The sequence below is a fragment of the Tinamus guttatus genome, unplaced genomic scaffold (genome assembly GCF_059628265.1).
Source record: "Tinamus guttatus ecotype Peru unplaced genomic scaffold, ASM5962826v1 Tinamus_guttatus_pri_ptg001560l, whole genome shotgun sequence".
In the NCBI taxonomy this organism is placed as follows: Eukaryota; Metazoa; Chordata; class Aves; order Tinamiformes; family Tinamidae; genus Tinamus; species Tinamus guttatus.
In genome coordinates, this window is record NW_028290094.1 from 24,952 (window position 1) to 39,722 (window position 14,771).

At 58.6% G+C, this 14,771-nt stretch overlaps 1 protein-coding gene across 1 annotated transcript in view; it reads left to right on the top strand.

Moving 5' to 3' along the window:
* The window catches only part of LOC148590239 (cyclin-dependent kinase 16-like), a gene marked incomplete at its 3' end in the record, with an annotated part of 33,398 nt that extends 23,105 nt beyond the window's left edge, over nucleotides 1-10,293 (top strand). Inside the window, 6 exon segments of the mRNA XM_088539279.1 lie at nucleotides 850-970; nucleotides 5,297-5,394; nucleotides 8,169-8,274; nucleotides 8,887-8,929; nucleotides 9,469-9,559; nucleotides 10,214-10,293. Of these exon segments, the coding sequence (XP_088395405.1) occupies nucleotides 850-970; nucleotides 5,297-5,394; nucleotides 8,169-8,274; nucleotides 8,887-8,929; nucleotides 9,469-9,559; nucleotides 10,214-10,293 (539 nt within the window).
* Nucleotides 10,294-14,771: the final 4,478 nt, after the last annotated feature.

The window sequence follows — 14,771 nt, forward strand, 5'->3', positions numbered from 1 at the left end:
TGGCGCGGGCCCCCCAGGACCCCCAGTTCCCCCTCCAGGACCCCCAATTCCCCCCCCCAAAGACCCCAAATCCCCCCCAAAGACCCCAAATTCCCCCCCTAAAGACCCCAAATCCCAAGACCCCAGACCCCCCCCCTCATTAATTAGCGTGGGTTAATTAGCGGCGCCATTGTCGGGGCCTCCCCAGGATCCCAAATTCCCCCACTAAAGACCCCCAATTCCCCCCTCAAAGACCCCAAATCCCCCCCCAAAGACCCCAAATCCCATTCCCAAGACCCCAGCCCCCCCCCCCCGCATTAATTAGCACGGGTTAATTAGCAGCGCCATCGTCAGGGCCCTCCAGGACCCCCAGTTCCCCCTCCAGGACCCCCAATTCCCCCCCCAAAGACCCCAAATCCCCCCCAAAGACCCCAATTCCCCCCCCAAAGACCCCAAATCCCAACCCCAAGACCCCAAGCTCCCCCCCCTCGTTAATTAGCACAGGTTAATTAGCGTTTCCGCCCATCAGGGCTGGCGCAGGCCCCCCAGTTCCCCCTCCAGGACCCCCAATTCCCGCCCCAAAGACCCCAAATCCCAATCCCAAGACCCCAAATCCCAATCCCAAGACCCCAGACCCCCCTCCCCGTTAATTAGCGCGCGTTAATTAGCGGTGCTGTTGTCAGGGCTGGCGCGGGCCCCCCAGGACCCCCAATTCCCCCTCCAGGACCCCCAAATCCCCCCCCAAAGACCCCAAATTCCCCCTCCAGGACCCCAAATCCCCCCCCTAAAGACCCCAAATCCCATCCCCAAGACCCCAACCCCCCCCCCCTCGTTAATTAGCACAGGTTAATTAGCGTTTCCGCCCGTCAGGGCTGGCGCGGGCGCAGTCCATCCCCACCAAGAGCTACTCGCACGAGGTGGTGACGCTCTGGTACCGGCCCCCCGACATCCTGCTGGGCTCCACCGACTACTCCACGCAGATCGACATGTGGTGGGTGCGGGGCTCGCACGCGCCTTTGCACACGCGTTTGCACACGCGTTTGCACTAGGGTTTGCACTAGGGTTTGCACTAGGGGATTTGCACGGGATTTGCGCAAGGAGTTTTGCACAGGGATTTGCACTAGGGTTTGCACAAGGGGTTTTGCACGGGATTTGCACAAGGAGTTTTGCACAGGGATTTGCACTAGGGTTTGCACACAGATTTGCACTAGGGCTTGCACGCGCGTTTGCACGCGCATTTGCACTAGGGTTTGCACTAGGGTTTACACTAGGGTTTGCACAAGGAGTTTTGCACGGGATTTGCACGAGGAGTTTTGCACGGGGGATTTGTACTAGGGCTTTGCCACGGGGGCTTGCACATGCATTTGCACAGGGATTTGCACTAGGGTTTGCACACGCATTTGCACACGCGTTTGCACTAGGGTTTGCACAAGGAGTTTTGCACGGGATTTGCACGAGGAGTTTTGCACGGGGGATTTGCACTAGGGCTTTGCCACGGGGCCTTGCACATGCATTTGCACAGGGATTTGCACTAGGGCTTGCACACGCATTTGCACTAGGGTTTGCACAAGGAGTTTTGCATGGGATTTGCACGAGGAGTTTTGCACGGGGGATTTGCACTAGGGCTTTGCCACGAGGGCTTGCACAGGGATTTGCACTAGGGCTTGCACGCGTGTTTGCACACGCGTTTGCACTAGGGTTTGCACTAGGGTTTGCACAAGGAGTTTTGCACGGGACTTGCACGAGGAGTTTTGCATGGGGGATTTGCATGAGGGCTTGCACAGGGATTTGCACAGGGATTTGCACTAGGGCTTGCACGCGCGTTTGCACTAGGGTTTGCACAAGGGGTTTTGCACGGGACTTGCACGAGGAGTTTTGCATGGGGGATTTGCACGAGGGCTTGCACAGGGATTTGCACTAGGGCTTGCACACGCATTTACACGCGCATTTGCACTAGGGTTTGCACTAGGGTTTGCACAAGGGGTTTTGCACGGGATTTACACGAGGAGTTTTGCACGGGAGATTTGCACTAGGGCTTTGCCACGGGGGCTTGCACATGCATTTGCACAGGGATTTGCACTAGGGTTTGCACACAGATTTGCACTAGGGTTTGCACTAGGGTTTGCACAAGGAGTTTTGCACGGGATTTGCACTAGGTCTTTACCACGGGGCCTTGCACATGCATTTGCACAGGGATTTGCACTAGGGCTTGCACGCAGATTTGCACTAGGGTTTGCACTAGGGTTTGCACAAGGAGTTTTGCACGGGGTTTGCACAAGGAGTTTTGCACTAGGGCTTGCACGCGCGTTTGCACGTGCATTTGCACTAGGGCTTGCACTAGGGTTTGCACAAGGGGTTTTGCACGGGATTTGCACGAGGAGTTTTGCACGGGGGATTTGCACTAGGGATTTGCCACGGGGCCTTGCACATGCATTTGCAAAGGGATTTACACTAGGGTTTGCACACGTGTTTGCACGCGCATTTGCACTAGGGTTTGCACTAGGGTTTGCACTAGGGTTTGCACAAGGAGTTTTGCACTAGGGATTTACACGAGGGCTTTGCCACGGGGCTTTTGCACAAGGGCTTTGCACAAGGGGGCTTGCACGAGGGGGTTGCATTAGGGCTTGCACAGGGATTTGCACGAGGGATTTACACGAGGGCTTTGCCACGGGGGTTTAGCACGGGGGATTTGCACTAGGGCTTTGCACTGGGGATCTTGCATGAGGGCTTTGCACAAGGAGTTTTGCACGGGGGCTTGCACGAGGGATTTGCACAGGGGTCTTGCACAAGGACTTTTGCACAGCGATTTGCACGAGGAATTTGCACGAGGGGCTTGCAGGGGGCTTGCACAAGGGCTTTGCACTAGGGCTTTACACTAGGGCTTTGCACGAGGGATTTGCACAAGGGCTTTACACGAGGGCTCTCCATAGGGTCCAAGTGCAGACACAGGGATCCACAGGGTGTCACCCAAGGGGGACACTGGGGACAGGGAGGGGACCTTGGGGACAGGGAGGGGACATTGGGGTGCAGGGGGGGTTATGGGGGTGTCCCTTGCACGAGGGCCTTGCACGAGGGCCTTGCACGAGGGCTCTCCATAGGGTCCAAGTGCAGACACAGGGATCCACGTGGATCCACAGGGATCCAAATGGTGTCACCCAAGGGGGACACTGGGGACAGGGAGGGGACATTGGGGTCCATGGGGGGTTATGGGGGTGTCCCTTGCACGAGGGCTCTCCATAGGGTCCAAGTGCATCTCCAGACACAGGGATCCACGTGGATCCGCAGGGATCCAAATGGTGTCACCCAAGGGGGACACTGGGGACAGGGAGGGGACATTGGGGTGCAGGGGGGGTTATGGGGGTGTCCCTTGCACGAGGACTCTCCATAGGGTCCAAGTGCAGACACAGGGATCCACAGGGTGTCACCCAGGGGGGACACTGGGGACAGGGAGGGGACCTTGGGGACAGGGAGGGGACATTGGGGTGCAGGGGGGGTTATGGGGGTGTCCCTTGCACGAGGACCTTGCACAAGGGCTTTACACGAGGGCTCTCCATAGGGTCCAAGTGCAGACACAGGGATCCACAGGGTGTCACCCAAGGGGGACACTGGGGACAGGGAGGGGACCTTGGGGACAGGGAGGGGACATTGGGGTGCAGGGGGGGTTATGGGGGTGTCCCTTGCACGAGGACCTTGCACGAGGGCTCTCCATAGGGTCCAAGTGCATCTCCAGACACAGGGATCCACATGGATCCACAGGGGTCCACATGGTGTCACCCAAGGGGGACACTGGGGACAGGGAGGGGACCTTGGGGACAGGGAGGGGACATTGGGGTGCAGGGGGGGGTATGGGGGTGTCCCTTGCACGAGGGCTCTCCATAGGGTCCAAGTGCAGACACAGGGGTCCACGTGGTGTCACCCAAGGGGGACACTGGGGACAGGGAGGGGACATTGGGGTCCATGGGGGGTTATGGGGGTGTCCCTTGCACGAGGGCCTTGCACAAGGGCTCTCCATAGGGTCCAAGTGCAGACACAGGGATCCACGTGGATCCGCAGGGATCCACAGGGTGTCACCCAAGGGGGACACTGGGGACAGGGAGGGGACATTGGGGTCCATGGAGGGTTATGGGGGTGTCCCTTGCACGAGGGCCTTGCACGAGGACCTTGCACGAGGGCTCTCCATAGGGTCCAAGTGCAGACACAGGGATCCACATGGATCCACAGGGATCCAAATGGTGTCACCCAAGGGGGACACTGGGGACAGGGAGGGGACATTGGGGTGCAGGGGGGGTTATGGGGGTGTCCCTTGCACGAGGACCTTGCACGAGGACCTTGCACGAGGGCTCTCCATAGGGTCCAAGTGCAGACACAGGGATCCACATGGATCCACAGGGATCCAAATGGTGTCACCCAGGGGGGACACTGGGGACAGGGAGGGGACACTGGGGACAGGGAGGGGACATTGGGGTGCAGGGGGGTAATGGGGGTGTCCCTTGCACGAGGGCTCTCCATAGGGTCCAAGTGCAGACACAGGGATCCACGTGGATCCGCAGGGATCCACAGGGTGTCACCCAAGGGGGACACTGGGGACAGGGAGGGGACCTTGGGGACAGGGAGGGGACATTGGGGGTGCAGGGGGGGTTATGGGGGTGTCCCTTGCACAAGGGCTCTCCATAGGGTCCAAGTGCAGACACAGGGATCCACAGGGTGTCACCCAAGGGGGACACTGGGGACAGGGAGGGGACCTTGGGGACAGGGAGGGGACATTGGGGTGCAGGGGGGTAATGGGGGTGTCCCTTGCACGAGGGCTCTCCATAGGGTCCAAGTGCAGACACAGGGATCCACATGGATCCACAGGGGTCCACGTGGTGTCACCCAAGGGGGACACTGGGGACAGGGAGGGGACCTTGGGGACAGGGAGGGGACATTGGGGTCCAGGGGGGGTTATGGGGGTGTCCCTTGCACGAGGGCTCTCCATAGGGTCCAAGTGCATCTCCAGACACAGGGATCCATGTGGATCCACAGGGGTCCACAGGGTGTCACCCAAGGGGGACACTGGGGACAGGGAGGGGACCTTGGGGACAGGGAGGGGACACTGGGGTGCAGGGGGGGTTATGGGGGTGTCCCTTGCACGAGGACCTTGCACGAGGGCTCTCCATAGGGTCCAAGTGCAGACACAGGGGTCCACGTGGTGTCACCCAAGGGGGACACTGGGGACAGGGAGGGGACATTGGGGACAGGGAGGGGACATGGGGGTGCAGGGGGGGTTATGGGGGTGTCCCTTGCACGAGGACCTTGCACGAGGGCCTTGCACGCGCAGGGGCGTGGGCTGCATCTTCTACGAGATGGCGACGGGGCGGCCGCTCTTCCCGGGCTCCAGCGTGGACGAGCAGCTCCACTTCATCTTCCGCCTCCTCGGTGCCGTTCGGGGCGAATTCCGGCAGTTTTGGGTCCGGGGGGACGCGGGGGGGCTGCGGTTTGGGGGGCTGGTCCGGGGGATTCGGGGGGAATTGGGGGGAGTCTGGGGAGGGCCTGGAGTTTGGGGGAGGTTTGGGGTGTTTGGGGGGAAATTGGGATTTGGGAATTGGGATTTGGGGGAGTTCGGGGGGAATTAGAGGGTTTGGGAATTGGGATTTGGGGGAGTTTGGGGGGAATTGGGGTTTTGGGGGGAATTAGGGGATTTGGGGGGATTTGGGGATTGGGAGGAATTCAGGGAGATGGGGGAGTTTGGGGGTATTTGGGGGGGAATTGGGGTTGGGGAATTGGGATTTGGGGAAGTTTGGGGGGAATTAGAGGGTTTGGGAATTGGGATTTGGGGGAGTTTGGGGGAAAATGGGGTTTTGGGGGGAATTAGGGGATTTGGGGGGATTTGGGGATTGGGAGGAATTCAGGGAGATGGGGGAGTTTGGGGTATTTGGGGGGAATTGGGGTTGGGGAATTGGGATTTGGGGGAGTTCAGGGGGAATTAGAGGGTTTGGGAATTGGGATTTGGGGGAGTTTTGGGGGAATTGGAGTTTTGGGGGAAATTAAGGGATTTGGTGGGATTTGGGGATTGGGAGAAATTCATGGAGATGGGGGAGTTCGGGGGGATTTGGGGGGGAATTGGGGTTGGGGAATTGGGATTTGGGGGAGTTCGGGGGGAATTAGAGGGTTTGGGAATTGGGATTTGGGGGAGTTTGGGGGAAAATGGGGTTTTGGGGGGAATTAGGGGATTTGGGGGGATTTGGAGATTGGGAGGAATTCAGGGAGATGGGGAGAGGTCTGGGGAGGGCCTGGAGTTTGGGGGATTTGGGGGGGAATTGAGATTTGGGGGAGTTTGGGGGAATTAGAGGGTTTGGGAATTGGGATTTGGGGGAGTTTTGGGGGAATTGGAGTTTTGGGGGAAATTAAGAGATTTGGTGGGATTTGGGGATTGGGAGGAATTCATGGAGGTGGGGGGGTTTGGGGGTATTTGGGAGGGAATTGGGGTTGGGGAATTGGGATTTGGGAATTGGGATTTGAGGGAGTTTGGGGGGAGTTGGGGTTTGGGGGAATTAGGGGATTTGGGGGGATTTGGGGATTGGGAGAAATTCAGGGAGATGGGGGAGTTCGGGGGATTTGGGGGGAATTGGGGTTGGGGAATTGGGATTTGGGGGAGTTCGGGGGAATTAGAGGGTTTGGGAATTGGGATTTGGGGAAGTTTGGGGGAAAATGGGGTTTTGGGGGGAATTAGGGGATTTGGGGGGATTTGGGGATTGGGAGGAATTCAGGGAGATGGGGAGAGGTCTGGGGAGGGCCTGGAGTTTGGGGGAAAATGGGGTTTTGGGGGGAATTGGGATTTGGGGGAGTTTGGGGGAATTAGAGGGTTTGGGAATTGGGATTTGGGGGAGTTTGGGGGGATTTGGGGTTTGGGGGGAATTAGGGGATTTGGGGGGATTTGGGGATTGGGAGAAATTCATGGAGATGGGGGAGTTTGGGGGGATTTGGGGGGGAATTGGGGTTGGGTAATTGGGATTTGGGGGAGTTCGGGGGGGAATTAGAGGGTTTGGGAATTGGGATTTGGGGAAGTTTGGGGGAAAATGGGGTTTTGGGGGGAATTAGGGGATTTGGGGGGATTTGGGGATTGGGAGGAATTCAGGGAGATGGGGAGAGGTCTGGGGGGGGCCTGGAGTTTGGGGGATTTGAGGGGGAATTGAGATTTGGGGGAGTTTGGGGGAAATAGAGGGTTTGGGAATTGGGATTTGGGGAAGTTTGGGGGAAAATGGGGTTTGGGGGGAATTAGGGGGTTTGGGGGATTTGGGGATTGCGAGAAATTCATGGAGATGGGGGAGTTTGGGGGTATTTGGGGGGGAATTGGGGTTGGGGAATTGGGATTTGGGGAAGTTTGGGGGAAAATGGGGTTTTGGGGGGAATTAGGGGATTTGAGGGGATTTGGGGATTGGGGGCATTTGGGGGGTTATGGGGGCATTTGGGGGCTATTCTGGGGCATTTGGGGCTATGTAGGGGTTTGGGGGGGTATTTAGGGGTGTTTTGGGGGTTCTTGGGGCATTTCAGGGCTATTTTGGGGCATTTGGGGGTACATACAGGTGTTTTGGGGGTTTTGTGGGTATTTAGGAGCATTTGAGGATTATTTGGGAGGATTTAGGGACATTTCAGGGCTATTTGGGGACATTTTGGAAGTATTTAGGGGTATTTGGGGGGATTGGGGAGCATTTAGGAGCATTTGGGGATTATTTGGGGGCGTTCAGGGGGTTTTGGGGGCATTTTTGGGCTATTCTGGGGCATTTGGGGCTACGTAGGGGTTTTGGGGGGTATTTAGGGGTGTTTTGGGGGTTCTTGGGGCATTTCAGGGCTATTTTGGGGCATTTGGGGTACATACAGGTGTTTTGGGGGTTTTGTGGGTATTTAGGAGCATTTGAGGATTATTTGGGAGGATTTAGGGACATTTCAGGGCTATTTGGGGACATTTTGGAAGTATTTAGGGGTATTGGGGGGGGTCGGGGCGTATTTAGGAGCATTTGGGGATTATTTGGGGGCGTTCGGGGGGTTTGGGGCATTTTTGGGCTATTCTGGGGCATTTGGGGCTACGTAGGGGTGTTTGGGGGTATTTGGGGGTGTTTGGGGGTATTTGGGGGGTATTTGGGGGTGTTTTGGGGGTATTTGGGGGTGTTCTGGGGGTATTTGGGGCGCCTGGCGACGTGGGGTGCCCCCAGGGACCCCCACGGAGGAGACGTGGCCGGGGATCCAGGGCAACGAGGAGTTCCGGGCCCACCGGTACCCGCGGTACCGACCCGAGGGGCTGCTGCGCCACGCGCCCCGGTGAGCCGCCTATAGGGCACCTATAGGGGGTTATGTGCCCTATAGGGGGGTATTTGGCCCATTTGGGGGGTTATTTGCCCTATAGGGTGTTTATCTGCCCCTTAGGAGGGTGAGTAGGGGGTTTATTTGCCCCCCAGGGGGTATTGGGAGGTATCGGTGTCATGGCGGGGGGGGGGTTGTATGTCCCATGGGGATATTTGGGGGTATTGGGCCTTATGGGGGGGCTATTTGCCCTCATAGGGGATGTTGGGGGGTGTTTGCCCTATAGGAGGGTACTTACCCCATGGGGGGCATTTGGAGGAGTATTTGCCCTATAGAGGGGTATTTACCCCGTGGAGGGGCATTTGGAGGGGTATTGACCCTATAGGGGCTTACTTGTCCAATAGCGGGGTATTTAGGGGGGGTATTTGCCGTGTAGGGGATTATTTGCCCCAAGGGGGGTATTTAGGGGGGTATTTGCCCTGTAGGGGATTATTTGCCCAAGGGGGGTATTTAGGGGGGTATTTGCCCTGTAGGGGAGCTATTTGCCCCAAGGGGGATATTTGCCCTATGGGGGTTATTTGCCCCATGGGGGGGGGTATTTGCCCCCCCGTTGACCCCCCCCACCCCCAGGCTGGACAGCGACGGCGCCGACCTGCTGGGGCAGCTGCTGCAGGTGAGGGGGCGGGGCCAGAGGGGGCGGGCCACAGCCCACCAATCAGGGGCCCTCAATACCCCCGGGGCCTCCCCCTTGGGGAGGGGGTGGAGCCTCAAATAAGTCCCTCCCCCGGGTAACACCCACCCACCCCTCGAGTGGGGGAAGAGCCTTCCTGGACCCCTTTCTTGGGTGGGCGGGGCCTCCTGAGGCCCCTCCTCCACATGCACGGAGCTCCCTAAGCTCCACCCCCTTGTGGGTGGAGCCCCTATGGCCCCACCCCCATAAGTGCAGCCCTCCCCCCAGCACCTCCTCAAGCCCCTCCCAGCTCCACCCCGAGTGGGCGGAGCCCCACCAACCTCCTCCCTCCCGTCTCCCCCTCCCCACCCCTATTGTGGGCGGGGCCTCGGGTGGGCGGGGCCTCAGGACGGGTGGGCGGGGCCTCGGGGCGGGTGTGGGGTGGGGGCGGGGTTGGAGTGGGCGGGGCAGGGGGCGGGGCTGGGTGGGACACGCCCCCCGCCGCCGCAGCCCCGCCCTGACGCGCCGGGGGGCGGGGCCAGTTCGAGGGGCGGCGCCGCTTGGCCGCCGCCCCCGCCATGGGGCACCCCTTCTTCGGCAGCCTGGGCCCCCGCGTGGCCGCCCTGCCCGACAGTGAGTGCGGGGCGGGGCCAGCGGGGGGGCGGGGCCGACAAGGGGGCGGGGCCTCGGGAGGAGCAGGGCCCGGGGGGGTGGGGCTGTCTCCGGGGTGGGTGGGGTCTTGTTAGGGGGGCGGGGCGTTCTTGGGGGAGGGGCTCCCTTGGGTGGGGCCTGTGGGGTGGAGCTTTTGGGGGGCGGGACTCCTTGGAGGTGGTGTCTCTCCTGGGGGCGGGGCTCGTTGGGCGGAGCTTCCTTGGGGCGGGGCGCCCCCTTGGGGTCTCTGCAGAGCTGCCCTAAGGGGCGGGGCTACACCCGAGGGCGGGGTCTGCTCAGGGGTGGGGTCACCGGGGGGGCGGGGCCGCATGGGTGGGGCTTCCCACAGGGAGGGGCTGGTTGAGGCAGGGGGCGGGGCCAGGGAGGGGGCGGGGCTAGGGGTGGGCGGGGCTTGTCGGGGCAGCTCTCGGGGCTTTAAGGGTGGGGAGGGGCGGGGCTATGAGGGGGCGGGGCTCCATGACGCCCGGGTGGGCGGGGCTATGGCTGGGGGTGGGGTAGTACCGGGGTGGGGCTGTGGGCGGGGACAGGGTGTGGGGGGCGGGGCAACGTGCGCGCCGGGAGGGGGCGTGGCCGGCGCTGGCCCCGCCCCCTGACGCCGCGGCCCCGCCCCCGCAGCCACCTCCATCTTTGCCCTCAAGGAGATCCGGCTGCAGCAGGAGCCGGGGCTGCGCTCGGCCCCGCCCCGGCCGAGCCCGGTGAGACCCCGCCCCCCGTGACGTCATCACCCCCGGGGGGAGGGGCTGGGACCCGGGGAGAACCCCCCCCAAAATGCAGCACACCCCAGAATCCCGGAAAACACCCCCAAAACTGGGATAGAGCCCCCAAATCCTGCAGCCCCCCCCCTCCAAAAAAATGGGGGGACACACCCCCAAAGTGACGTCATCACCCCGGGGGGCGGGGCAGAACACAAGGAAACTCCCCAATGCTGGGGAAACGCCCCCTAAAATGACGTCATCACCCCCGAGGGGGGCTGGAGGTGGGGAGGACTCCCCCCAAAACCTGGGAAATGCCCCCAAAATATCTGTAAATGCCCCAAAATGGGGAGGCCCCAAACGTGGTGACCCCCCCCCCCACAGGACACCCCAAAACCTGGGGTTTCCCTCAAAAAAATGTGTCTGAAAACCCTAAAATCAGGAAAACGGCCCCAAAACGGGTCCTGAAACGGGAAACCCAAAAATCCCCCTTTTCCCCCCAGGAGCCGCCGCATTTCGGGTGCTTGACACCGAGTTTTAGCTCGTGGCCAGGTAAGGAACCCCAAAAAGGGCAGTTTCACCCCAAAAATGCAAAAGTGCACCCCAAAAATGAGTATTTTTGCCAAAATGAGCTTTATACCCCCCAAAACGGCTTTTCTGTTATCAGAAATGGGGATTTTTTTAACCCCCTATTGGTTTGTTTCCCAAAACCAGGGCTTTCCAGCCCAAAAAATGGCATTATAGCCCCAAAATGGGATTTTATTTCCAAAAATGTGGATTCTCCCATGAAAGAAGGGGATTTTACCACAAAAAGGGGGAATTTTGCTCAAAAAATGAGGATTCTCACCCAAAATGTGTATTATAATCCAAAAGGAGCATTTCTGTGACCAAAAATGGCGATTTTACCCTGGACTTTGGATTTGAAGCCTAAAAATTGGCTGAAAATCTCATTTTCATTTTTTTTCATTATTCTAATATTGCAGATTTTATCACCAAAAAGCAGCAATGTTGTAAAAATTATTACTCAAAAATAGGGATTCCACCCTAAAAAAAAGTAGGTTTTCTACTGACAAAAATGTTTTTTTCACCACAAAAACATATTTTTTCCCCTAGGTGTGGGGTTTTCACCCCAATGGGATGCTACCCAAAAAGCAAATTTCCCACCCCAAAAATGAGGATTCTGAGCTGGCTTTTTCCAACACCAAAAAATGGGCGTTTTTGCCCAAAAGTGGTTATTTTCAACCCAGAACAGCTGTTTTCATCCCCAAATAACCGTTTTCACCCCAAAATGGGGATCAGGTCCCCCCCAATGTAGATTCCCACCCAAAATTTGTCATTTTAACCCCATTTTCTGGGGGGGGGGGGTTAGAAGGGGTGTCGGGGGGTGGAGGGATTTGGGGGGCATTGGGGGCGGGGCCATTGGGAGGGGCCTCGCTTAGGGGGCGGGGCTTTGGGGGCGGGGCTTATTGGGGCTAATTAATCCCCTTTAACCCTGGGATTAAGGGGTTAATTAAACCCATTTAACCCCATTTAACAGCACCCGAGGCCGGACCTGCTGCTGCTCCGCCCCCGCGGGGGCCGCCATCTTGGCCGGGGGGCGGGGCCTGAACTGTAACGCCCCGCCCCCTCCAGAGAGCCACGGACGGATTTGGGGGGGGGGGGGGGCACCAAAACCCCCTCGTTCCGGGGACCCAAAATCCCTATTTTTTAGGGGAAAAATCCTTTTTTGAGGGGGGGGAACCCCAATTAATCCCGGGGTGCCCCCCCCCCCCGTGGCCACCCCCCCCCCCCGATTCAGCTCTTAAGTTTTATTTTTTCAAGGTGAGATTATAAAGAAGAGAATCTATAGGGGGTGGGGCGGGGCTTTGTGGGAAGGGGGTGGGGCCTGGCGGGGGGCGGGGCTTACTCCAAAGGTACTTGCTTTGTATTGGGGCCTTAACCTGCCCCCGCCCCCCCGCAGTACCCCCGGCTCCACCCCGTAGCTCCTCCCCCTTTCTCCCAGTGTTACTCGCTCCTTACTCCGGGGTTACTCCGGGTTACTCCGGGATTACTCCGGGTTACTCGGGGTTACTCGGGGTGCTGGGGCCTCCCCCTTGCTGCACTGCCCCTCCTGACTGCATAGGGCCACCTCCTCCTTCCTCCCAGGTTACTCCATCGTTACTCCGGGTTACTCCGAGGTTACTCGGGCCTTAATCCGGGGTGCCGTGGCCTCCCCATTGCTTCCCCCGCCCTTCCTGACCCTCTAGGTACTTATTTTTCTTACTCCCAGGTTACTCCTTCATTACTCCGAGGTTACTCGGGCCTTAATCCAGGGTATTTTGGCCTCCCCTTGCAATGGGGTCAGTTGCGGCTCTATAGTTACTCTTTCCTTCCCTGTGTTTACTCCTTCCTTACTCCGGGTTTGCTCTGAGGTTACTCAGACCTTCATTCAGGGTGCGGGGGCCTCCCCACTGCCCCATAGGCCTGTCCTGGGGTGTTAATCCCCCATCTACCCCCACGGGGAATTGCTCTCCTTACTCCCACGTTACTCGCTCGTTACTCCGAGGTTACTCGGCCTTCACCCGGGTATTTTGGCCTCCCCCTTGCAGCTGGGGCTGTTACTCTGCCTTTGCTCAGTAGTTACCGCTTTCCTCCCCCAATTTTACATACTCCAAGGTTACTCAGGCCTGATCCCCTCCATGCACCATGGGTCAATGCTGGGGCCTGTTCCTACTCCTACTCCATAGTTACTCCCCCCTTACTCCCAGGTTACTCCAACCTTACTCCAAAGCCATTTGCTCTCCCATGGGACCACCCCACACCCTTACTCCATGCTCCCCCCATTACTCCATGGTTACTCCATGCTCCCCCCATTACTCCATGGTTACTCAGGCCTTAAGCAGGGGCCCCCATTGGTCACTCCCAGGGTGCTGTTCCGCACCCGCATTAGCTCCTCCCCCCTGCTCCCCCAAGGTTACTCGGGCCTTACTCCAGCTTTACTCAGGCCTTACTCCGGGCTCACTCCGGCCCTACTTGGCCTTTAAGCTTTTATTTAACGGCTTCTACTCCGTTACTCTGGGGTTACTCCTATTGCGGCGCCTCTTCCTCCTCGCCGCCTTACTCACCTGTTACTTCTCCTTCTCACCCCCATTTGCCCCTTTCGGAGGTTATTTGCCAGTACTCGCCCCACGGTATCCTCCATCTTCCTCGGGTTACTCCTGCTTTACTCCGAGGTTACTCCTGGTTCGCCCCGAGTCGTTTGCACTTTACCCCGAGGTCCCTCTCGGTTCGATCTGGGGAGGCTCCCAAATTACTCCCACTTTACTCCAAGACAACCCTAATCATGAGGGTTTTGCCCCAGGATTACGCCCAGGTTACTCGCACTTTAGCCGGGGTTACGTTACTCCTGCTTTACTCCGAGGTCCCTCCTATCTTGCCCCGAGGCCGCCCCCAGGGTTACTCGCACTTTAGGCCGGGGTTCCTCCAAGGTTACTCCCACTTTGCTCCGCGGTTACTCCTGCTTGGTGCGGGGTTACTCCAGGTTTACTCCGGGCTGACACTCCCGTGGCTCTGGGGTTACTCCCACATTATTCCAGTGTTACTCCCGGCTTGCTCCCACCCCCCTGGAGTCCTTCACCTGCCCCTGCTCCCACCCCGCTCGCCCTTGGGCTCCTCCCTACTCCAAGGTTACTCCTGGCTTCACCCCAGGGTACTCCCGGCTCAGCCACAGCCTGGATTTGCCCCCACTTTACTCCAAGCCCCTCCTCCACTCCCAACTTGCTCCCCCTTTACTCCAGAAATACTCCTGGATTACTCCAGAGTTACTCTGTGGTTACACCATAGTCACTCTGTGATTACTCCAGGGCTACTCCAGGTTTACTTCATGGTTACTCCGTGGTTACTCTGTAATTACTCTGCAGTTACTCCACAGATAGTCCGGGGTTACCCTGGAGGATTCCTCCAGGTCTACTCTGCAGTTACTCCACGGTTACTCCAGGTTGACTCTGTTACTCCTGGACTACTCTGGGTTTACTCCACTGTTCTCCAGGGTTACTCCGGGTTTACTCTGTGGTTACTCCTGGGTTACTCCAGGATTTCTCCATAGTTACACCAGGGTTACTCCACAGTTACTCCTGGGTTACTCTGTGGGTTTGCTCCGAGTCTACTTTGGTTTACTCCAAGGTTACTCCGGGTTTACTCCAGGGTTACTCCGGGTTTACTCCGCAGTTACTTCTGGGTTACTCTGGATTTGCTCCAAGGTTACTCTGGGTTTACTTTGGGGTTATTACAGGGTTACTCCGGATTTACTCCACAGTTACTCTAGGGTTACTCCGGGTTTACTCCAGGGTGACTCCATTGTTACTCCAGGGTTACTCCAGGTTTACTCCACGGTTACTCCGCAGTTACTCCGGGTCCGTTCCGGCTTCCCGCGCCCCGCCTCGCTCAGGACGGCCCCCCGGCCCCCTATACGCGTGTATATAATGTACATAGGCAGCGGGCGG